The 25,089-nt window shown below is 50.4% G+C and overlaps 1 protein-coding gene across 1 annotated transcript in view; it reads right to left on the bottom strand.

Annotated features, from left to right (window-relative positions):
- Nucleotides 1-25,089, bottom strand: part of Eya2 (EYA transcriptional coactivator and phosphatase 2) — a 168,238-nt gene that overhangs the window by 31,063 nt on the left and 112,086 nt on the right. The window contains exons 8-9 of the mRNA XM_028868502.2: nt 15,574-15,716; nt 8,746-8,829 (exon numbers count right to left, since the gene is read on the bottom strand). Coding sequence (XP_028724335.1) covers nt 8,746-8,829; nt 15,574-15,716 — 227 coding nt within the window. The remainder of the gene's footprint in view (nt 1-8,745; nt 8,830-15,573; nt 15,717-25,089) is intronic.

Raw genomic sequence — 25,089 nt, 5'->3', positions numbered from 1 at the left:
CTGTGGTCAGTTCTGCTTTCAGAATAGAGATCCAGCCTGCTACGCCTCTCCTTCCCTGCTCTCCCTCCTAAAGTGAACAGCATCATTTTTTTTTTTTCCAGAGCTGAGGACCGAACCCAGGGCCTTGTGCTTGCTAGGCAAGTGCTCTACCACTGAGCTAAATTCCCAACCCCTGAACAGTGTCATTTTTTGTTTTTTGAGACAGGATTTCTCTGTGTAGCCCTAGCTGTCCTGGAACTGGCTATGTAGACCAGGCTGGCCTCAACTAAGAGATCCTCCTGCCTCTGTCTTCCTAGTGCTGGGATTAAAGGCATACGCCATTACCCCTGGCTGATGAACAAACGGTGTCTTTCAACTGGACCATAGCACCCACTTCTGGAGGCTCTCCCCAATTCCAACGATGCCTCCCTGGGGAGCAGCCAGGGCTTCAGGAAGAAAATGTGGCCTAGCTTTTCCTCTGTCCCCAACTCTGGGGCTCCTGTTTCACAGCAGAGGTCTGTCCCATGGCCGCTGTCCCCAACTCCTACCCTGCTGCAGCCTCACTGGCCTCTCCGCTGGTTGGCTGGTTTTCATGCTCACCAGGGAGACTTCTTGCCACAGGACCTTGGCAGATGCTAATCCCCTGTTTTTCTACCAGGCATCCATTTCTCCAACCTCCTTTTAGGTTTATATTCAAATGTGGCTTCTCTGTAAGGCGGCCTTTCTTGAATGTAAGCCCTGTTTCTGGGGTACTTCCTGCTCCCCATTACCTCTTTATGCTTTCTTTCTCCGTCCCCCTCTCCTTCTTTCTGATACGGGCTCTGTCTGTGTAGCCCAGGCTGACTTCAAATTGGTGATCCTCCTGCCTCAGCCTCCTAATGCTGGGACCGCAGATGTGTACTACCATGGCTTTTCTCTGTGTTTCTGATTTACCTCATTTATTGTCTTCTTTCTCATCTCAAAGATGTAAGTTTTTCCTGGCCTTGGCTCCCTGCTGTATCCCCAGTGCTTGGGATATGGCTCTGTCCCAGGAGAGGCTGGCCGCTTGCAGAGCTGAGCTGCGGATGCTGGCTGGGTTCCTGTGTGGCGCACTCCCGTGTGGCACACTCCCCTGCGGCACACTAGGGGGATCTTGGGCCGAGTCTTGGGTATACTGCAACAATGTCAGCTGCCTCTCTGTTTGACCCACAGGCTCTGCCGTTCCCTCCCACAACAACATGGCAGAAAGTGGGTGACCTTGTGGGTCCCCTCTGCCCTTTCCTTCCCGATTCCCCCACATAAAGGGGTGAGCTGGAAGTTGCTGTTTTTTTTGCCTAGTTCCCCAAAGCTCAAACCCACCGAGGAGGAGGGAGTTCTGAGGATCCCTGGCCTCCCCACTCCATGAGCACGGAAGTGCCCGTGAGACCCTCTCCCCGTTGGCCCATCTAGGAGCTAAGCCCACCAGAGGGACAGTCTGGGTGGGGTGAGGCGGCCATGACCATGGCTAGCCTCACCATGAAAAGCTCCAGGGACAAGAATGGGACACACCCCAGTGCCACCCTGAGCGGCTGAGGATGGCATCAAGCCCTCAGCCAGGTCCTTGCCCCTGAGACTCTGGATGTTTGATCTGGTCTGGGGAAGGCTGGTGAAGAAGAGGGAGAAGATAGACTTGACTCCATTTAGTGCAGCGAGGCATGAGAACTCTTTCTGCTCCACACTTTAAACGTCTCCTTGTCAACACTCACGGTCCCAGCAGACACTTCCGGCTCCCACTGCCTGCCAGGCTCTGTTTTAGTCCCAGGCTGCAGCCGGGACAGTGCTCCTGTCCAGCCCAAGGCAGAAGGAAACTGACCCCCGCGCCACACACACCTAAATTCTCAGGAAAAAAAATTTCTATACTTTGGATCAAGTGGAAAAAGTTAACAAAATCAGCACAATAAAAACACAACTATGTTGGGGACTGTGGAGGAGGCGTGGCGGGTAAAGAGGGCTTCTCACACCCGTGAGGACCTGAGTTCCCAAACTGGGCATGGCCACAATACACTTGTAACCCCAGCACTGTGGGGGGTGGAGACAGGGGGATCACTGTGACTCACTTCCTGCTATCTCCAGGCTCAGTGAGAGACCCCGTCTCAAGGGAACAAGGCAGAGAGTGACAGAGGACACCTGACATCCTCCTCTGGCCTCAACATGTACACCCATGTGTGAATACACTACACACACACACACACACACACAACCCACCAGGACTGTCTATAAAGCCTGTTCCTGCTGTTGTCTCGCTGGTAAATTTGCTCTGTAGAGACTTAAGGGTCACTGGGGGCAAGGAATCAGGATTAAATGGAAGTTGTTTTCTCTACACAGTGATGCTGACTGTGAGCTGGATTACAAGACTTGCCTTTATTCAAATGTTGATTTTCTTTCATTATTGAGTTTTGGTATCGATCTGAGTTTTTCAAACACTGTATTAAACACTGGCTGATATTCACATCTCAAGTTTTGGTACAGTTTGGTTTTATGCCTGAGGTACCTAACTGAGGCCGGCAAGCGTAGGGAATAGCTAAGTGGGCGGGGACTCCACTTGGCTTGGGCTGTGTGCACACTCATCTCCAAACAATAGAATTAGCTAGCCCTTCCTTAGGAGCCCCTTGGTAACTCTCCTTAAACAATTTATTGTATTTATTCTTATCGGGTCTGTGAGTATATGCCACACATATGCAGGTCAGAGGTTAACTTTTGGGAGTTGGTTCTCTGTCCACCGTGGTTTCTAGGGATGAACTCAGGTCATCAAGCACCTTTACCTGCTGAGCCATCTTCTGGGTCTGGTAACTCCTCTTTTGTGCATTCCCCTGGACATGTATTCCAGAACATGTCTGAATATGGGAGTCAGGAGCCTGATCTGGCCTGAACGAGCTCTGGGTGTATGAGCAAAAAGGCACACCATATCTTCCAAGTGAACTTTTAGGGCAAAGACCTATTTACTGTCTTTTGTCTACACAGACCTGGGTGAAGAGCATGGTTAAAATCAGATGCATGATGGGAAGGGGCATGTGCAGTGAGCAAAGGCTTATGTAATCAAAGCCTGTCAATCAACGCAGAAAACCTGTGGCTCTACACCCCTTAGCACCAGCTCCTCCTCCTAGACCCCAAAACGGAAGGCATGACAATACCCAGGCCCTTGAGTACTCTGGTCCAAATTGTCTGCTGCTGCCGTGAGGCGGCACATCTGATCTGCCCCCAATGCTTTTCCTGAAAATTCCCCCTGCCACATATAATCTGTGACTTTTTCAGGTCTTTGACCAAGAACCTGGAAATACCTGGCAGGGCTGGTGACCTCCAGGAACATAACCCTGTCATGGGACTGCTATCACAGCGTTTACGTTCACGTGCCCTGGCTGCCGGCTGAGAGTGGAGCAGAAAATTAATAAAAACATGAACTATGACAGGAGACAGCGAGGCTGCCTGATGAGAGAACATTTGGGCAGGTTCCTGGATAAAGAAAGAACCTTGAGGAGAACTGGGGAATGAGATTCCCGGTAGACAGGACAGCATTTGCAAAGGTCCTGTGGAAACCACAGACAATGTACCCGATGGAGGTGCTGGTTATAGAGGTCAAGATGGAAGTTTAATTTCCCATTTCAAAACTGACTGTAGAGGTGATGAAAACAGAACAGTGTGGTGCTGAATAGAGACAGACACACAGAACAGTGGAGAAGGACAGACAGGTCCAAATGAACCTGTATAGGAATGGTTGTCACCCCCCACACACCTGAGTTTGAGCCTCAGGACCCACACAGTGGGAGGGGAGAAGTAACTCCTACAAGCTGTGCTCTGACCTCCCCACGAACGCCATGGCACACACACACTAAATCAATGTAACAAAACTTTAAAAATGAGACCGTGGCTCTGATCTTTCAACTCTGGGGATAAACTAACTCGCTGAGCCATCCACACCGAGATGGTTGTTTATGCTAAGCACACTGAATCTCAACACAGCCACCATCAACTACAGCGCAAGCTGGAGCCACTGTATGGAGCTTCTGGCAGGGGCGGCACGGAGGGAGTGTGGGAGGAAAGATGGTTAACACATCTCTCCTCAAATCTCATCCTGGTTCCAGGCAGAGGCTCCTATACCTTCCACCTGTGTCCTCCTAATTCCAGCAGGAAAAGCAGGGTTCAGAGAAAAACGGGCAAGAGGCTTAGGAGGGACCAGTCACCGCCGGGGCACATCTGATTGGCCACAAGACATGGAGGTAGCTACTGCAGGGCTGGGATGGGGGTGGGGGAGGTGAGCCCTGGGGAGGAGGCGTTGGCACGGAGGTGAGGGGTGACAGCTGCACTCAGCACCCCCCGATTGGGATCAGGAAGCCGGCCCAGTTTCTGTTTTAAAATGCAAACACCCTGTTTTGAATCATTCCTTGATCGGTCAGCTCTGGTCTCCATTCCCTGAGTAAACAGGGAACCCTCCTCTGGCTGGGGCTGTGACAGATGTGAGTCCTGCTTCTGTGCAACGATCAACAGAGTGACCGCTGAGGGAACAGTGAGGCGTGGGTCCTCGGCATGGATGCCCAGAGGGTTCTGGCCTCTAGAGCTGGACTCACATGTAGCTGAGGGCTTCTACCCTTCCAGAAAGGGTACTTCAGGTTCCTTTGGGGGCCCCAGCCCTCTCCCACTCAGTCCATTTGACTGGAGTATAGGATTGTTTGCTCTCCATTTCTTCCACACCAGAAATGGGCTCTGGGTCTAGCCTGGGCAAGTGGAAGTACAGATGAGCATGGGAGCCAGTGTGGGACAGGAGTTGTGCTGGGATTCAGGAAGCAGAAACTCTTTTCTCAGGTGGGATTGCCAAGAGGGAATCAATTGCCCCGTGGAGAAGTTCGCTGAGGGTGAGCCTGAGGATGCTGCTCCTGGATCCAGCCAGACCTGAATCTCAGCAATCCCTGGGTGGTTCAGGTATTGTGATTCGATCAGTTCCTAGAGTTCTGCTTGCTCTCAGCTGGTAGGAATAGGCACCATGACTACAGCTGGGGAAGTTTAGAGAAAGAACAGCAGGCCAGAAGTGGAGGCTTTGACTTCTAGTTGTTAAAAATATCCCAACTGCATTGCCTCCTGGGTCTTGGTTACTCTGTCTGCTAAATGGGCTCAAGGCTATGCTCATGTTGGTTGTTCCCACTTCTCAGACTTCCTGACTCAGAGTTGTAGCTTGGACTTCTCTCTAGAGCTCAGACTCACAAATCCAGTTGTCCCATAGACAGAAATAATGGTATACTGGGCAGTGCTTTGGGTTAGTAACTGCCAGTTGTCTTCCACTATTTCTTTTTCCTTTCTCCTCCTCAGAGCAACAGAACTCCTGCATCTTAATTGGGCATGTGATTGCCTCAGAGAAAGACCATTTTGCCCTGACTCCCTTGAAGCTAGGTTTGGTCATGTGACAAAGTTTTAGCCAATGGAATGTGAACAGAAGTGATATGTGTATCTTCTGGGTCTAGCTTTTAGAAGACAGAGACAAAGGAAAAGAGGCTGGAGAGATGGTTCAGCAGTTAAGAGCACTGGCTGCTTCTGCCGAGGGCCTGAGTTCAATTCCCAGCCCGTAGTTTACAACTATATCTAACTCCATGATATCCAACACCCTCTTCTGGCCTCCATGGGCCCCAGGTATGTAATTGCGCACAGATACACATTCAAGCAAAACATCTGTTCATATCAAATTTAACAATGACAATAACAACAAAAGAAAAGAAAAGAAAAGAAAAGAAAAAAAATGAAGAATGGCTTCCCTCTTCACGTTCTCTCTTCTTGGCTGGAATGAAGACATGAGGTGAGCTGTGAATAATCTTGGCAATGACAGCAATGTTCCTGGGATGGCAGAGAGTAAGCCTGGAGGAGCTTCCATCCCTGGGGCTGGTCCAGCTTGAGCTGCTTTTGCCTGGACTGTGAGCCAGCTTGAGCTGCTTTTGCCTGGACTGTGAGGGCATGTGTGCATGCGTGCGTGCGTGCGTGCGTGCGTGCGTGCGGGCATGTGCATGCATGTGCTTGTGCATGAGAAATTAGCAGTTACCTTGCTATTTCAAGGCTCTTAAACTCAGGTCCACCAGAATTAGCAAATAAAAATCCTCATTTTTTACCTTACAGGGAGCTGGGGGAGGGAATGGAAGGTTCTAGAAGAGAAATGAGGACATTCAGAGATTACACAAGAAAGCAGATGAGCCTGAGCCTGGGTCTGACCTCTCTCTTGGGTGATCTTACTTCCTCTGAGTTTCAGTTTCTTCTTCAAATGATGGAGACTGATTGTATATGGTGGTTTTGGGGTCCTTCTAGCTCTGACTGCCTACAGCCTGGTAGTTCCAGGGCACTGAAACTCAGAGAGCTCCATTTCTGGGAGACTCAGGGCCATCAGGGCCATGGGCCTGGAGAACGCTGTCCCTAAGGGCAGCGCTGTTGGGTTCCTGCTGATTGCTGTCACAGGGGAGTGCTGCCTTGCCAGATTCCCTCATTTTTCAAGAAGGGCTGGAAATCTGGACTGTTCTGGTCTGTGCAATTGCCTGATTTTTAAATGTTGGCGATAAATTCACTTTTTTTTTAAGTACTCTAGAGGCCAAACAAAAATATCTGCAGGCTGAATTTGGCTAGTGGCCACCAGTCAGGAATGTCTGTTTTGACACTATCTTCCTTCTCTCCTCCCTCCTCCCCTCCCTCCTCCTATCCCTCCCTTCCCTCCTCCCTCCCTCCTTTCTTCCTGCAAACAATTACTTGATGCCTGCTAAGTGGGAGGCTATGTTCTGTGGCCACATATGAAACAATCAACAAGACAGAAAGGGGAATCCTGGTCCTCCAAAGGTCAGGCATCCTCAGACATCACCCAGACTCACTCGTCTAACAAAGGCTCACTGAGCAAGCCTGTCCCCTGGCCCATGCTGGGTAGGAAGGGGAGAAACGCTCATGGTCCCTTGTCCTCAGAGCCCTGTGTCCACAGAGGAGGCATGCATGAAGTGTGGGATTATGGTAGAAGTGCTTCTCTAGGGAGAGATGCATAGATGGCCATGGTTAGGACAGAGCCTGTGAAGGTGACATCAACTATAAGAACTGAAGCTGGGCACAGTGGCACACATCTGCTGTCACAGCTGCTTGGGAGGCTGAGGCGAGTGGGTGGGAAAGCAGAGGTTCAGCTGAAGGTGGTGACCGGGCTGAGGGAGTGACCCTGGGGACAGGTGGCTGGCATTGAGGAATGACATGGGCCAAGGCCATGGGACCCAGAATGGAGTGCTAGGTGGGTCCTGTCCTCGAGGGGCCTCTCGGTGTAGCTTAAGACACGGAGGGGACACATATAGGAAGGATGACTTCTTCTGGGCCCACAGAGTCTCACCCAATGTACATTCAGTGTGTGCGTCTGTGTGTGTGTGCGTGTGTGTGTGTGTGTGTGTGTGTGTGTGTGTACACTGCACTGAGTGGATGAACACCCACACAATAGCCCTGGGGGAGAGTGTACCTGCTAGCTTTGGCCCTAGGGGAGAGCATGTGTTTGCTGTGGCTGCTGAGCCCACTAATGTCTGTACTGCTCTTTTTGCTGGCACTCACCTAAGCTTCACAGAGCTGAAAATGCACGCCGCTGTCCCTGCCACACATATTAATGGTGTGTCTATGGGCAGGAGATTTCTGCGCCCCCGACACCATTTTTATATCCGGCACAGCATTGTGGCAGACAATAAATCTACCCTGTTAATCACACCTCCAGCTTGTTATAGCCTCCATAAAAACCGCAAGCAGCTGGGAAAGCCATGAGGTGATGTCAAGTCCAGCACACTAAGCAGAAACAAAAGGGTTTCCCAGGCCTGGTGAGTCTCTTTCTCCACCCATGCTGGAAGCAGCTGCCCCGGACTCTCACCTCTGAGTGGACAGCCACTATGCTTTCCTCTTAGGTAGCACATTCAACCCCCTACTAATCGCCCTGAAGAGATGGTTCGTCTGTGGTCTATAAGTCCACAGCAGGCTGTGGAGATGGTAAGATGCTCCCACATAAGCACAAGGCCCTGAGTCCAGATCCTCGACACCTGGGTAAAAGCCAGGCATGGTGGTGTGCACCTGGAACCCCAGAGCAGGAAGCAGAGGCAGGTCCTGGGGTTTGCTGGCCAGCCAATCTCATCAAATCAGTGAGTTCCAGGTTCAGAGAGAGACCCTCACCTCAAAAGATGTGGGGACAATCAGAGGAAGCTACCCACTGTCAACCTCCTGCCTCCACACGTCTGTGATAACTGGGGAGTAGGAAAGCACTGCACCCCATTTTCTAGCTTACTATGTGTCTGGCTGTGGTGTACCACGCCCTTCAAGGAAGTGGACCCCCAAGGACTTTGGTAATCACAGACACTGATGACTTCATGTGTTGGAAGCAAATTTGTGAGATGGCAGATAGGAAACTGATTAAATTCTCACACACTGAAGGAACATTTCATAGTGTTAATCCTGGGCTGACCCAAAGGGGCGGTTCTGGGTTGATAGGTTTCTTGTGAGCAGCTCCCATAATTACCAGGAGAAGCAGCCTGGGCACACAGTCACATCTGGCTGAGTGGGTAAAGGCACCTGCTGCCAAGCCTGATGACATGAGTTCAATTTCCGAGACTCACATGGTGGAAGGTGAGAACTGACTTCCCCAGGCTGTTCTCTGACCTCCACCCATACAGCACCACGCATGTTCGCACCCAGACCCAGACACACAGATGCATGCACAATAAGCAAATAAATAAATGTGATTCCTTTTTTAAGAAAAGAGAGAAAGACAAAACGGATCCCTACCTTCCCATATCTGGATGCAAACGTCCCCGTGAGCAGAGAGTGGAAAATAATGATTGTCTCGTCCAGGTCCCAGACGAACACCCGCTGTGACGGAAAAGAGGAAGAGAAGATGGAGTCACTTACGTCTGACTTGCTCTCTGCAGATCTCAACCTTCTTGGAGAAGCCTTGAGACACACTAAGTCATAAAACAGGTGGCCCACACTGCCCTGAGCCGCCGCTGAACCCCATCTGTGTCAAGTGTACTGTCGTGGCCAATTTCTGGACTCCTACCAACCCCACCCATGCTGGAACCTAGAGGTCTTCACATAAAAACTCAAAGGAGGCATTTGGGCCAAGCCAGCGCTTGAAGAAACCTTAGGATTCGCTTGACAATGTGAGCTACTACCAAGTGACTGTTCACATAAGCCCGGTTACTTCTAAATATTTGTTTGTAGCAAATTTGACTCCGCAGCTCTAAATAACCCAGGGGCAGCTTTCCTCACAGACTTGCCAACAAGTTGACAATTTCTTTTGACTCCATCACAATATTCCATCTTTACAAATGGAACCGTTGCATTTCTTCCCTGGTCTAAGACAGAGGACCAAGCAGGCAAGGAGAGTGTGTGTGTCCTTACCTCATCTCTGTCTCTGTTCTCAATGGCCATTGGTTTTACTTTTCCATTCATTGTCAGTGTGAGCAAACCAATCTGAACGTTTAGTTTCAGAACTATGAATGTCTTCTACATGTGGAGTTTTTTTTAAAAAAAGACCATTATATATGAGTGATGTATGTGTAGGTGTGTGTACCACCGTGTGTGTGTGTGTGTGTGTGTGTGTGTGTGTGTGTGTGTGTGTGTGTGTAGGTCAGAGGCCGCCTTTGTGGAGTCAGTTCTCTCCTATCTTTACATGGTTCCAAGGAGCCCACTCATGGTATTAGTCTTCTCAGCAAGTGCCTTTACTTGCCGAGCTGTCTGTCCTCTGGGCCCTAATTGTTGATTTTAAATGTCGATAACTAGGAGCTACTTACATTTTTTTTGATTATTGTTCGCCGTTAAAGACAAGAAACACAGCTATCCAACCTCATAGCTCCTGATCCACTTTGAGGAGAACACGCCTACCATCAAGGTCACGAGTCTCCCTGTCCATCTTTCATTCTCCCGCATGCATCCTGATTCCAATAATCTCAGTGTGTTCCCAGATGAGTCTCACCTGCCCGCAGAACTCGTTGTCTCTGGTGGAGCTTATTCATTGCTTTGTCTTTCTCTGTCTTGGTGTATTGTGCCTTCACTACAATCTCAGACTTAGTCACAGCCCTTGTCCTGAGAGTAGCGTCTTCAGGGATGGGATCGGGCAGTGTGGACTGGATCACCCCTGGGCTTCCTGAGAGCGTGATCCTCAGAATTCCATCCCATGTGTTTCTGAGTGGGATCTACTGTTCGACTCTAAGTCTCTCCCTTTCTCAATTTTCTGCCCTGTTTTACCTGAGTGCATCCTTAAGTCGCGTCTTCTGAAGGGATGTATGGAGAGCAACTTTCCTAAATTTTAGCAAATCTGTTATTTATATTTTCTCTGGGTACAGAATTCTCCTTAGAAGACAATGATCTTGGACATGATCCCTCACTGCTCTCTGAGCCCAGAGTCATAACAGGTCTGACGTTTGGCTGGCCCAGTCCTCGAAGACTTGACTTTCCCCACCCACTTTTGCATATGTGTATGTGGGTGCACACACATGCAGAGGCCGCAGGTCCACCAGGCACCTTCCTCTATCACTCCCCATTTTGTTTTTCAAGTCAGGCTCTCTCACTGAATCTGGAGCTTACTGACGGGCCAGGCCGACTGGTCATCAAACCCCTGGGGTCTTCCAGCACTAGGGTCACGAAAGTGCACTGCCATGCTCAGGTTCTTAAGTGGGGGCTGGAGATCCGAACTCAGGTCCTCGTGCCTGCACAGCGGGCACTGTGCCTTCTATCCTAGTTTTTATTCTCAGATTGACCCAACCTAGAGTCGGTCACCTGGGAAGAGGGAACCTCAGCTGAAGAACTGCCTTTGTGAGACCGGCGTGTGGACATGTCCATGAGAGATTGTCTTGACTGAGGATTGATGTAGGTGAGCCCAGACCATCATAGGTGGCTCCATTCCTAGGCAGGTGGGCTTTGCCTGTATAAGAAGGCTAGCTGAGCAAGAGCCATTGAACAAGACAGTAAACAGTATTCCTCCATAGTTTCTACCCTTGCTTCCTGCTTTGAGTTCCGGTCCTGACTTCCCTCAGTGATGGACTCTGCCCTGAAGTCTAAGCCAAATAAACTCCTTCCTCCCCTAAGTTGCTCGGTCATCATGTTTATTTTATTATTATTGTTATTATTATTATTTTATTATTATTAGAGACAGTCTGTGTAGCCTTGGTTGTCCTGGAACTCACTTTGTAGACCAGGCTGGCCTCGAACTCAGAGATCCGCCTGGCTCTGCCTCCTGAGTGCTGGGATTAAAGGTGTGGGTCACCACCGCCCGGTGGTCATCATGTTTATTACGGCAACAGGAAAACAAAGTACAATACCCACTGAGCCATCTCCTCGGTCCTGAGTGTATTTCTTATTATGGGCCATAGAGGCCATATAGAAAAAGTTAGGAAACAATCACTTTTGAAGAGGCTTTTTGAAGTTCAACTATGCCAATCTTAATTCATTTGAACTCAATGCCTTAAATCAATTTAACTTAGAAGTTTTAATTGTGGAGTTAAAAAGCAATTTATGAATGTCTTCAGATCCATGCAGTCTTTTTTAACTTACCCACCGAACCCTCTATCAAGCAGCCCTGCACCCCATCTCCTCACCTCACTGACCCTCAGTCTGAAGTCCTAGTGGAGGAATTCCTTGGGACATTTTGCAGCTCCCTATCCATGGCTACAACAACTTGCACCTGGGCGGATCCCTAACTACCCCAGGTGGATCTGAGATTTAAATTGGGGTCTCAAAGAAAGCCACAGTCTTATCTTCGGGGACTGTTAGTAGTCAAGCGGCCTGAGGGGAAGAGAAGGCCCATTGCAGATGGAGATGGGCTCAATACTTCCCCAGGACTTGGCTTCAGTGAGAGCAGGGAGAGGCTGGAGCAGTCTGAGGAGCACTGTATGGGGGCAGGGCCATTGAAAAGGCACAGGTTGCGGGGGGGGGGGGGGGGGGGGGGGGGGGGGCCGCGGCTTTTACTCCTTCACAGGAGAGGAGCGAGGCCCAACCTCTCTCCTTGTCCCACTTCCCAGGCTGATCCCATCACCTCTCTGATGCTCCACTGTTCTGCTGTCCACTGCCCTTGAGTCCTAAGAGGGTTCTGCATCCTTCAGAGAAATTCTGCTTTTACAGGTCGGCCAGCTCAAGCCGGTTCCTGGCACCCGCAGCCTAAGGGTTTCAGCTAACACACCTCAGAACTGCCACTTCAGCACAGGCCTCTCTCCCGGGCTTCTGTCGTTTATGAAACTGCCGGAGACTTAAGAGGTGTGAGCGCGCCTGCTGACATTAAACTCCGAAGGAAAACACTGCTCACGCCCTGGCGCCCGTTCTCACAGGCTGGTCCTTTAGGATAGAGAAGCAGGTGTTTCCAGAATGTTGCCCTGTGAACCCCCACTTCCCATGTCACGACCCTCCCACCCCCCTCTTCATCGGCTCTCTCTACTCCAACCATTCTCATCAAGAGCAGAAGCTACAGCAGGTGAGCGCAGAGTTCTCCAGAATGGAGTATCAACGCCTGGGCTACTCTGTGCACTTTCAAGCTGGCAGAGACATGCAGGGAAGCGGGAGGGAGGCAGGCCACAGACAACAGGAGCCGTTTTGAAAAGACCCAAACCCAGTTCAGTTCAGTGAGAAGGGGCAGATTTAAGATGGCGGGGAAGCTGGGCACAGTGGCACTTGCCTATAATCCCAGCACCAGGGAGGCTGAGGTAGGTAGGAGGATTTGAAGTTTGAGGCAGCCTGGGCTATGTATCAGGGCCCTGTCTCAAGCCCTACCTCGTTCAAAAAAAGAATAGAAGCACGCAATGGGAAGCTGAGGCAGGAGGATCATCGGCCAGCCTGGGCTATACACAGCTGGATATACGTAGCACTCCTTTGGACTCGAAGCTATTTGGGAGGTTGAGGGAGGAGGATGGCTTGAACTCAGGACTTTGAGACCATTCTGGGCAACATAGTGAGAGTCCATTTCAAAGTAAAGGGGTGGGGACTGAGGGAGGGGAGGATAGAGTGCCCCAGGCTGAGGGCAGTCCTTTCAGCGGGGGAGCTCTCGGTGGCAGAGTCCGAGAGTGCACAGTTTGCTATGACTAACAGAGGGGTAAGAGCAAGTCCACAGGACAACGCTTTCCAGGACGGAACAGCAAAGTCACCGTTACATCTGCACCAGTGGGCGCTCCCGCCCCGTGTCCCCCAGGTCTTCTGATAAGGGCATCCTCGTCCCCCATGCCATAGGGTGTCAATCAAGGGACACACACAACACTTAAGTGGGTCTTGAATCTGACCTTGGGTCAAGTGGTGCTGCGTTCTCAAACAGCCTGCTCTTCGGTGGAACAGCACGTGAAAGACCCTGGTCGTTGCCTGGGTTTTGTATTTCTTTAATCCTTGGTTCTTCAAGCGCACGTGCGCACGCATGTGTGTGTGCATGTGCACGTACAGATGTGTGTTCATGCATGTGGAGGCTGGCTATTAAAGTCCAATGTCTTCCTTGATTGTTTTTTTGAGAGCTCTCTCATTGAATCTGGAGATCACTGATTGGCTGAAATAGCTGGTCATCAAACTCCAGGGATCCGCCTGCTTCTGCCCTGCCCGCACCCTGCTCCCCCTCCTCCAGAGGCTGCCCTCCTCCAGCCTGGCTTATTACATGGAGGGTCCAAACTCAGGTCCTCGAGGACCAAGCTTTTTACTGGCTGAGCCATCCTTCTGGGCTCCATCTGGTTGTTGCAACCCTCCTCTCCCTTTCCTTCCTTTCCTGTAGGTTCTGGGGTTTTGGTTTTTGCCACCAATGACTGGTGGCTGGTGCTCCAGTGTCCTTAAGATCAAGAGTGGTTTCCATGGCTGGTGCACACTATGGCACCAAGCAAGCAGCTGACCTCTTACTGGGTCACACAGAGGATGGCAGAAGCATCCAAGCTGAAAGGGGCCGTGGCTGCCCATCTGTGTCCTGAGACCACGCAAACCCCAATGTGGGAGCCCACAGAGGCTTCCTAGTGAGATCTGAGCTGGCTTTACCCAGCAGGACTGTGTAAGAGGATGACTGGACCACAGGCCTGGGTACCAGGTGTTTGGAAGGGTCTACACTTGGTTGTATCTAGCAGGGGGAGGTCTTTTGCCTTGCCCCTTGGCATTGTTATAAAAAGCCCTTTTGAATAAAGTTCTGGGCCGGTGAATAAGGATCCAGACCCTCCCGAAGCTATCCTGTGTTTCTATCTGTTTCTCTCCCTCTATTTTTCTATCTAAGTCTCTTATCCCTCTCTCTTCAAGAGTACCCTGGGGGTAAAAGGTGGGGGCAGGTCCCCCATACCCTAAGATTCTCATATATTTCTGGGAGTGGGGGGCAGGGCTCAGTAATGAAGTGGGATCTCTACCAGCCTGATGGGATGTGGATGCAGGGTCAAAGTCACATTGATTTTTCTTTTGTTTTATTTTGGGTCTTTCAAGACAGAGTTTCTCTGTGTAACAGCTGTAGCTGTCCTGGAACTCACTCTGTAGACCAGGCTGGCCTCAAACTCACAGAGATCCGCCTGCCTCTGCCTCCCGAGTACCGGGATTAAAGGCGTGTGCTACCATGCTTGGACAGGTCACATTGATTTGAAGGTATGACAGAGATACAGGTGTTGGGGTCTGAACTTATGGCTGTTCTGTGAGGGGCTCAGGCAGGACACAGTGGTACCATGTCGTGTTTGACATGCTTGGCACACATCCCATCTTTGTTGATACTACTCAAGTCCCAAAGCATACGACAGCTAACCAGCAGGGCAGCGTGGACCTCTGAACTTGCTTTCTCCCCCGGGTATGCGGTGGTCACTTGGGTCTGTCTCAATGGCAGTCATGAGGCCTGTGTCTCCACTGTCTTCCTTCCCCATGCAGATTGGTTCAAGGAAGATTTCCATCTGACAAATGCCAGCCTGCCCTTCAGGTCAGCCTCTTCAGCTCTGGTTGCACACTGGAACCACTGGGACCTGAAGTCCCCACATTGGGAGTGTGGGGTACAGCTGGTGTGCTGCTTGAGGGTGAAGGTCCTCTCAGCTCTGCAGATGCTTCTGTGCCCAGGATGGGGACCTCCCTGCCTGAGCCGCTAGGGCCACACGGAGGATGTAGACCTTGAGCCTCCCCAAGGTTGGGACAAGCCAGATCTCCTAAACTGCCTCTACCTGTGGTCACTTGGTCTGGGATGGGACCTGGCACCGGTTTTTACAAAGTGCCCCCACCACTGTACTCCAGTTGAAGACCCTGCCCATCATCCTCTTTACCAGGAGCTCTCGGGGTAAGCCCCCTCTAGGGCTCAGCAGGCTGAGGGGCTTGTTAAACGTGCCACTTCTCTGTCTTGCTCAGGACCTATGGAATTGGAGCCTCTGAGAGGGCCCCATGGTTCCCTGGGGCACTCGGATGTCACTGAGGTGTGAGAAGCATGGTCCATGCTGGCTCTCAGGCTGTCCTTCCCCAGATTAGTTTCCCAGCAGGACTCTATGACCCGATTCCTCTGGGTTTATCCCCCGGGTAGTGGAGCTGGCTGGCACTGGGTTGTGCTTACAAAATGCAACTGACCCAAGGCATGGAGAGCCTCGGCCCCCAGCAGCGACTAGGGCTACAGACAGAGATCAGCTTCTCCCCCCCTTAGACACCCCTGGTTACCTCGATCTCATTGTCCCCTGCTGGGGAAGGGTCACTGCTCCTCTTTGACCGGCCGCGGAGCTTCCCATCTGAGGCCCGATGGGGCCGGTCTGTGTCGCCCTCTTTTGCTGGCGTGGAGGGCCCGTTGTGTGCGCTGTAGTCACCTGGGGAATGACAGAGGATGATACACAGGTCAGAAACTTGGCCGGGTGTCTCTTCCTGGGAAATACGGCACCAGCCCCATCACCACCCAACCCCCAGAAGGACACCCCGAAAAAAGCACCGGAGGTCAAGATTATAAGATTAAACTGCTGGTCACTGCCATCTGCTGTGGAACAGTCTTTGTACACTGTGAATATTTGTTGCTCTCATTGGTCTAGGAAAAGGCTGAATGGCCAATAGCTGGGCAGGTAGAGGTTAGGTGGGACTTGTGGACAAAAAGAGAGCATGGGGAAGAAGAAAGGCAGGGTTGCCAGGAGACACAGAGGGAACAAGACATGCTGGAGGGTAGGTAAATCCACAAGGCATGTGGTAATATGCAGAGTAATAGAATTGGTTTAATTTAAGTTGAAAGAGCTAGTTAGTAACAAGCCTAAGCTATGGCCAAACTTTTATAATTAATAAGAAGCCTCCATGTGGTTATTTGGGAGCTGGCTGGTGGGACAGAAAATTTCAACTACAGTCATCTGTGTCATTTATGACCTCCTTCCAGTCAATAGACATCTGTGAGACAGGCTCTGTTTCAGGTTCTGGGCCCTGTCTAGAGACTCAAGCACTCAAAAACTCTAGCAAAGGCTGGGGGCACAATTCAGCTGGTAAAGCAGCTCCTGTGTGGGCACGAGGACCTGACTTTGATTCCAGAGGGTGATCCCAGTGTCGGGGAGACGGAGATTGGTAGAGCCTCAGAGCTGGTTGGCCAGCTACTCCTGCTTAATTAGTGAGCTCCAGGCCAATGAGAGACTTTGTCTCAAAGGAGGTGGAGGGTGACATTTTGGAGGGTGACACCTGAGATTGTCATGTGGTTTCTACACACAAATGCATGCAGGGTGTTGTGTAGTGGTAGGTGTGTTACGAAAGAGGTCTAGGGAAGGCTTCCTGAGTGAGGGGGAATCTGCTCAAAGATCTAGAAGAAGCAACATTGGACGGCTCTGACTACAGTGAACAGCCCATGCTAATGGCTTGAGGACTGTTAGGCAGGCAGAAGGATGACAATGCATGCCCACAGGGAGGTGATCTTCCAGCACTTCCACCCCAGGCTCATGCTTGGGGGGCTTGATCCCCAGAGTACTGATGGTGGGACTTGCCAAAGGTGGAGCCTTGTGGGAGGTCCTCAGAATAACTGGGGACACACTCTGAAAGGTTCTGGGTCCCCCCAGAACTGTGAACTAGATAAACCTCTCCTTGGCCACTCTCTGGGATTACATCATGGCAACGTAAAAACACGGCCTCATATATCTATCTAGTTTCAAGAGAGGCCCCAGAGACACATGGTTATGTGTGGCTTCGTGAGGGGGCTGAACCTGTCTGGGGTCCCTACAAATTAATGGCAAGATTTGGGCCTGTTCTTGTGAGTATATCATCAGAACTGTGGATCCACTTGGACCCCAGAGAACACCCCAGCCTATTCCTCACTCCTCAGTTGCTTGTTTTAGCTTCTAAATGTGTCCTACAGATGCCAGTTCTTCTCCGGGTCTCAGGTCACTGTGGGAGGGAGGGGCGGCTTTTTCTAAATGTATTTGGGAATGGGCTGGGTTCTTTCTTCTACCCTGAAAAGACTGTTTTCCTTCAAAACCCAGGGACTCAACTTGGTTTAATATTTATAAAGCTCTTTAGCAGACTAAGGGACACAAAAGGAAAAGGCGTGTGATGTGAGATATCAGGGTGGCGGGCATTTTTTCACAAGTCGGCATTTTTGGGGTACAGCACTGGACACTCCCAGCATGGAGTCAGAAACAGCTTTCTTCAGGAGGACGAATTTCTTCTCAGCTCAGATACTTGATTAAAGCAGTAAGAGGGGACATTTTAGCTGGTCCTCATGGTACAGATGTAATCTCAGCTACTTGGGAGGCTGAGGCAGGAGGATCAAAAGTTCAAGACTGTCCTGAGCTACAGAGTGAGTTCAAGGTCAGCAATGTAGTGAGACTTTGTCTTAAAATAAAAAGTGAAAAAGAGGTCTGGGGCTGGGGCTGTAGCTCAGTGGCAGAACACTTGCCTAGCATGCTCAAGACCCAGGCTTCGCTCCCCACTACTGAAAATCGGTAGACATCTTTGCTGTAATACTGTCGCATGGATATCTGCAGATCTTTTGAAGCCATGCAGTTTCAGTTTGGTTAAAATGAAACCAGCACTGATGGGGGTGATTTGAACAGTACAAGCATGTATGTTATTTTTTAAAAAATTAAAAAGTGTGTGTGTGTGTGTGTGTGTGTGTGTGTGTGTGTGTGTGTGTGTGTGTGTGTACAGGTATGTATGTGCACATGAGTGCAGGCTCCCTTAGAGACCATAAGGGGGCGACAGATGCCTGGAGCTTGAGTTTCAGGTAGTTGTGAGCCACCCAAAATGGGTGCTGGGAACTGAACTCACATCCTCTGCAAGAACAGTGTTTTGGCCCTTTTGATGGCAGAGGCATCTCTCCAGCTCCAGGGTTCCAGAGGCTGGGAAGTTTAAGGTTAAGGTGCCAGCTGGTCCAGTTCCTGGTGAAGTCTGGGCTTGTCAGTGGATAAGGTTTTGCTGTATCCTCCACAGGAGTGAGAGAGATCTGCTTTCTTACCTGTTCTTACAGAGACATTAACCCTAAGGGCTCCATCTTCCTGACTCAATCACCTCCTAAAGCCCTACCTCCAAGCATTGACCCACTGAAGATGAGGGAGCTGACAGGTGACTTCTGTCTGGGGATGGATAAACACTCAGGTGCCAGATGTCGCTGAGGTGAAGCCCTGTCTCGCTCTCCTTGTTGGCAAGTTTTGGAAGTGTTAAGCACTTCTGTACCTTCAACTTGCAAATACTATAAATTATATTAATTGAATTCCAATTTTAAGCCAATTTTTGCATCCTTAGGATAAACCCCTAATGGATAAAAGTTTAGGTTTGGCTTACTGTGGTTTTCTTTAGAAGTCTCTCTGTTTGTGAAGTGTGTGGCCTGGGTTCTTTTCTTTTCTTTTTTTTTAATCATGCCCTTGTCTTGGTTCAGCATTGGGCTAGTGATGTTCTCCGAGGGGGGCTCAGGAAAGTATGGCTTTAATTTTCTTGGAAATTTGTGTAGAATCAGAAGTTCTTACTAAAACTTTCAGTAGAATTAACTAGCAAAACCATCTGGGGCTGGTGTTTTCTTTGTGGTTTCTGTTTTCCTTTGAGACAGGGTCTCATGTAGCCCAAGCTGCAGCAGACTTCACTATGTAGGCAAGGATGGCTTTGAACTCCTGATCTTCCTTCCTCCCACTGCCCAGCCCTGGGATTAGTGTGCACCATTACACCTGGTTTTATGTGGTCCTGGTGATGGAACCCAGCTCTTCATGCACTCTAGGCATGTACTTTACCAACAGCGTTACACCCCAGCTCTGCGTTTTGATCTTCAGCAACGACAACAATAATAAAAATGTTAGTTTGTTCACTGGGTCCACGCCTGTGCAGGGAACCACTTCCTTCCTGTGCTAGCCAGGTATTTCTGTTTTACACGGAATCCATATTTGATCTAAGTTGTCAACTCAGGCACAGTCATGATGATGTCAGCTCTCTCCTTCGTGGTCATTTTATGTCCCACCCCCTTCTGTTTTCAGCTTTCACTGATTTCCCCCTGGTCTCTTATTTCTGTACTTCTGCTTACTTTGGGTTTAATTTGTCTCCTTTTGTGAGTTTCTTAAGATAGATGAGCTCTTGGGGCTGGAGAGAAGGCTCAGTGGTTAAGAGCACTGGCAGCTCTTTTAGAAGACCAGGGTTCAATTCCCAGCACTTATATGGTGCTCACAAACATCTGTAATTCCAGTTGCGGGGTATCTCATGCCTCTTCTGGCCTCCATGGGCACTGCACACATGTGGTATGCATACATAGAAAGGTGACAAACACTTGTATGCACAAAATAAAAATAAATATTTTTTAAAATTTAAAAAGATGAGATGTTCTTTTTGTAATTCTCTTTCTTCTTTGCTTTTTTTCCCCAACATAATATTTTATTAATTATTTGGGAATTTCATACAATGCCCCCTGATCACACTCACTTCCCATTCCTCCCAGGCCCACCTTCCCACCCTTGTGCCCATCCCCCCACCCCCAGAAGGCCAAGCACACACCAAGTGCAATTTGTGTTGCCCATACGCTCACTGGAGCGTGGTCAAGCTCCCAGCGGCCAGGCCCTTAAAGTCGTTCCCCACCCCTCCGCCAGAAGCCACCAACCGTGAAGAGCTACACTCCAGCACCTTTACCACGGGTTTAGAAGGACTTTCCTCCATAGCTTCCTGTCTGGACGGCTTCTGTTTTTGAGAGTCAGGGGAGAGGTTGTCACAGAAGCCTTCAGTGTCTCTAGCACTCAATTATGAGTCTGCAGTCACCAATACAACTGTGAAAGAAGCTTCCTCACTCATAGCAGCGGGTGGCAGCACGAATCATGAACTTCCACATGGCCTCCAGCCACAGCACAGGCCACGGACACCAGCAAGGCCTCCAGCCACAGCACAGGCCACAGACACCAGCATGGCCTCCAGCCACAGCACAGGCCACGGACACCAGCATGGCCTCCAGCCACAGCATAGGCCACGGACACCAGCAAGGCCTCCAGCCACAGCACAGGCCACAGACACCAGCATGGCCTCCAGCCACAGCACAGGCCACAGACACCAGCATGGCCTCCAGCCACAGCACAGGCCACGGACACCAGCATGGCCTCCAGCCACAGCATAGGCCACGGACACCAGCATGGCCTCCAGCCACAGCACAGGCCACGGACATCAGCAAGGCCTCTGTCGGCAACTAGGACCACAGACATCAATACAGCCAGTGGTGGCAGCACAGACCACGGAAGTCTTTCCAGGAGACTTGATCCAGAAAACGAACTGTTCTTCATCTCTGGATATCTCGCTTTGTTGATGGGGTGAAGCGAGTCGGTGGTGCCCCCCCCGCCCCCCCGCTGTGGGTGACGGGGTCCTTTGTGCGTCACGCTCCCATCCCTGCTGCCACGGCATCTCTAGTCCCTCTTCTCTCCTCCGAGTTGCGTCAGTCCTCTATCTTTTTTTTCCAATTCCATGAAACCACTTTTAAAAAACGTCGTCCCATGAGACCTGCCTTTTTAAAGTTGTCCCGGAGATATCGTGTGCTCTGCAGGTTCACCCTCCATCACGGTCTCCCCTCAAAGCCTCCATGGGTCTCTGAGGCTCCTCGGAGCACCCCGAAGCCCTGCGGGTACTGGTGATGCCTTCATCTTTACACGACCCCTTTCTTCTTTTCTGACAGTCATTTACTGCTAAAAATTCCCTTCGCTGTTTTAATGACATTCCATAAATTTTGATATGCTGTGTTTTCATTTTCATTCAACTCAAAGTACTTTTAAATTTCCTTTTGGTTCCCTCTTTGACCTCCAAGTTACCTAGAAGTGTGTTATTGAGCTTCCAAACGATTGAGAAATTTCCAGACACACTTGTTATTTATTACTGATTTAATTCTATGCTGCCAGAGGACGGGCTTTCTGTCTTGAATACTAACTTAACTGGAACTCGCTTTCTGGTCCAGAGTGTGAGTCTGTCTCGGTAAACGCCCCGGATGCTGCTGGGGACACACGCTGCTGAGACGTGCTGTACAGACGTCTGTTATCACAGTCTTTCTCTTCCATTCAACATCCCCAGCTTTCTTCTCCAGAGAAAATGACCATGAACAACAGCTCCTTTGCGTTTTTCCAGAAACTTCCTATGCAAACATGGACTTTGAGCCGCACTTCTATTTAAGAAGACTCTGAGGGCACACTTCATGAATAGTTTTGTTTTTTTGTTTTTCAGTGTGGGTGAGGCAAGACACAGTCTCACTCTGTGGTTGTCTGGCCTGGAACTCAGTATGTAACTCAGGTCAGACTTGAACTCATGGCAATCCCCCTGCCTCAGTCTCCTAGGTGCTGAGATCTCAGGTGTGAGTGAGACGCCATGCCTGGATTTTCATATGTGGTGCTTTTACTTCTCTCTACCTATGACAGCAGTTCAAAGGGGGCCACTTGGACAGACAGCACCGCATCTTTTTCAGAGCTGCATAGTATGCCACTGGTAGATGTATCACCTTTTACCTAACTTGGGTCCTGTTGAGTACTACCACTTTGTTTCTAGTCTTTTGCTCTGATAACTGCAATAAGGATTCTTTTTCTTAGGCGTTTGTATTTATGTGAGAGTTGTCTTTAGGATAAATTCTTAGTTGTACAATAGTTGGGTTAAAGGATACATGCATTTCTAAGTTTGTTAGGTGTTATCTGATTGTAGAGAAAAAACCTTAAACCTCTTCTTGAGAGCTTGACCTTCTTTCACTGGCTAAGGAGGGTAGTTTAAGAAGTTAAAAAACAACCTCTCAACTTCTTTTGGGTAATTTGTAACACATTAAACAGTGAAAAGGGATTTTTAAGCAGTGACCTGTGGTGCCTGTTCTCTTGGGTCTGGACAGGTGTTCAGACAACACCCTGCTTAGCAGGCTGCCCAGTGTCCTCTGCACAGATGTTCATGCCTGTCAGAGAAGTGTGTCCTTCATTGTGGCTGGGGGTGGAGGCAAGGCTCAGAGCTGGTGGGATCTGTCAATCAAACCACTGGAATAGCGGGAAACACCAGGCACCCTAGAGAGTTTCAAAAGTGGAGTTCTGAAGAACACACTAAATGTCTCTGTGTGCACACATAAGTGTGCGCATGTCTGTGCACGTGTATGTACACACATGTGTGCACACAGGCTAAATGTTCTTCCTGTGCAACAGATACTGGGGAAAGAGGCTGGGCACCTAAGTTAGAGGTGACAGTTTCTGAGGCCATCAGACTACAAACTTGTGGAATATTTATTTATTTTTTGTGCATGAGTGTTTGCCTGTATGCATATCTGTGCATCCCATGTATGTCTGGTGCACTCGGAGGTCAGAAGAGGGCACCAGACTCCTGGGACTAGAGTTACTAATGATTGTGAGGCACAATTTAGGTGGTGGAATTTGAACTCAGGACTTCTGGAAGAGCAGCTAGTGCTCTTAACCACTGAGCCATCTCTCCAGTCCTGTGATGCCATTAAAATAATTTCATATGAGCTTGTGAGACATAGTAAAAGCATTCCAGCCACTTATTATTTATTTATTATTTATACCTGAGGCCATTTATTTATTGTTTATTATATCTGAGGACGTGGGATAAATGAGAAATGGGGGACAGTGAAGGGATACTTCAGATATGTGAGTCCTGTGTTTGCTCCTGATGGAGCCCAGAGATAGCCTGGCCATATAATCCAAATCCCCAGGAAGGGCACTGTGTGAGTCAGGATCACCCTTCAGCTCTGGATCTACTGGTCCATCTTCCGGTACCGTCTCCATCCCAATTTCCCATCAGTCCCTGGCTTCTCTCCTTTGTTGAAACCAGTGTGCAAAGGCTACATCCAGATAAGCAGGATGCCAAAGACAGTCGGAGCTCAGGGAGAGGCGTTTACTGGACTCCATGTTCTTTCTCCAAAGAAAATGAAGTTGCTAAGCATGAAGGGACTGCGTGTTCAGTAAATATTCTGGGACAAAACTACGAAGATCAGCCCACACTCCTTTGAAAGCTGACTTCGAAATGCTTGACCAGGTGTCTCCATTTGTCTTTGGGACAGGGATGAAGAGCTCCTCAGGGAAGGAACATGCAGATCTGGACCCACAGCCGCATCAAGAGCCCAGGGAGAGGGGCCAGGGCTCCCCACAGCTTCTTTCCCACCCTTATTTTAAGCAAGGAAGAGCTAGTAATGAATGTCCACATGGCATTGGGCTGCCAAGTTTCCACCAAGCCTGAGAACACCAGTAGACTCAGAAAGAGCCAGAAGGATGAGTTTAAGGCTGGATGGGGAGGCAGGAGCATGGAGAATTCAGGGTCATCCTTGGCTACATACTGAATTCAATGATAGCCTGGGCTACATGAGAGAGACCCTGTCTCAAATAAGACAAAACAACAAAAGGATGAGACTGTATGCTGGGTGCACCTGGGACCCCAACACCTGTGACCCCAGCACCTGAGACCCCAGCACCTGAGACCCCAGCACCTGAGACCCCAGCACCCGGGACCCCAGCACCCGGGACCCCAGCACCTGTGACCCCAGCACCTGGGACCCCAGCACCCGAGACCCCAGCACCTGAGACCCCAGCACCCGGGACCCCAGCACCTGAGACCCCAGCACCTGAGACCCCAGCACCTGAGACCCCAGCACCTGTGACCCCAGCACCTGGGATCCCAGTACCTGAGACCCCAGCACCCGGGACCCCAGCACCTGAGACCCCAGCACCTGAGACCCCAGCACCTGAGACCCCAGCACCCGAGACCCCAGCACCTGAGACCCCAGCACTCGGGACCCCAGCACCCGGGACCCCAGCACCTGGGACCCCAGCACCCGTGACCCCAGCACCGGGACCCCAGCACCCGGGATCCCAGCACTTGGGACCCCAGCACCCGTGACCCCAGCACCGGGACCCCAGCACCTGAGACCCCAGCACCTGAGACCCCAGCACCCGGGACCCCAGCACCCGTGACCCCAGCACCTGTGACCCCAGCACCGGGACCCCAGCACCCGGGACCCCAGCACCTGGGACCCAGCACCTGAGAGACACCTGGTTTGCAGAATAGCTTAGCAATCTGGGACCTCTTCCTCCCCCAGGCTTTCCACATGCTCCTTAACAGACAAAGCAACCTGTCATTCCACCTCAAAACCCCCTAGTAACTCCCTTTTGTGGCCAGACACATCCTGGAACCGGGGGCAGTGGGCTGCTCCAATTTGGACTGGTTTTGGGTACACACATAATAAGGCAAACTGTCTCTGAGTGACCTTTTAGGGAAAATCTTCTATTTACCATCTTATGCCTATGCATGATTGGGCATGCATATGATTAAGCCAAATGCATCATGGGAAAGGATACCTGCAGCAAACCAAGGTTTATATAACACAGGTCTGTCAGTCAAAACAGAAAAGCACCCACATTCTGCCCCTAGCAACCGACTCCTCCTCCTCTGGGACCCACAAAAGGAAACCCCAGGAGTAACCTGGGGCTCTTGAGCAACCTGCCGGAGCCCACCACTGCCCTCCAGTGTGTCTGTGCTGGGCTTTTGCTTTGCCCGAATAAAACCCTTGTGGCTTTGCTATTTCTGTGCACTTCATGACTTCTATGAACAAGACACCAAGGACCTGGTCCAGACAGCAACCTCTGGTAATAGCTGGGAGGCTGCAGGAGGATTACAAGTTTGAAATCAGCCTGGGCTGTATAGCTCACAGCTGAGGAGGGACCCAGGTCGGGTGTGAGGATGTCTCCTCGGCCCTCTGGCTCTGGGGTTCTGGGTTCCCTTGCCCCTTCCCCTTCCTCTTAG

The sequence above is a fragment of the Peromyscus leucopus genome, chromosome 4, assembly GCF_004664715.2.
Source record: "Peromyscus leucopus breed LL Stock chromosome 4, UCI_PerLeu_2.1, whole genome shotgun sequence".
Lineage (NCBI taxonomy): Eukaryota > Metazoa > Chordata > Mammalia > Rodentia > Cricetidae > Peromyscus > Peromyscus leucopus.
Note: the sequence above shows the minus strand (reverse complement) of the source record. Positions and strands in the feature narration are given on the sequence as shown.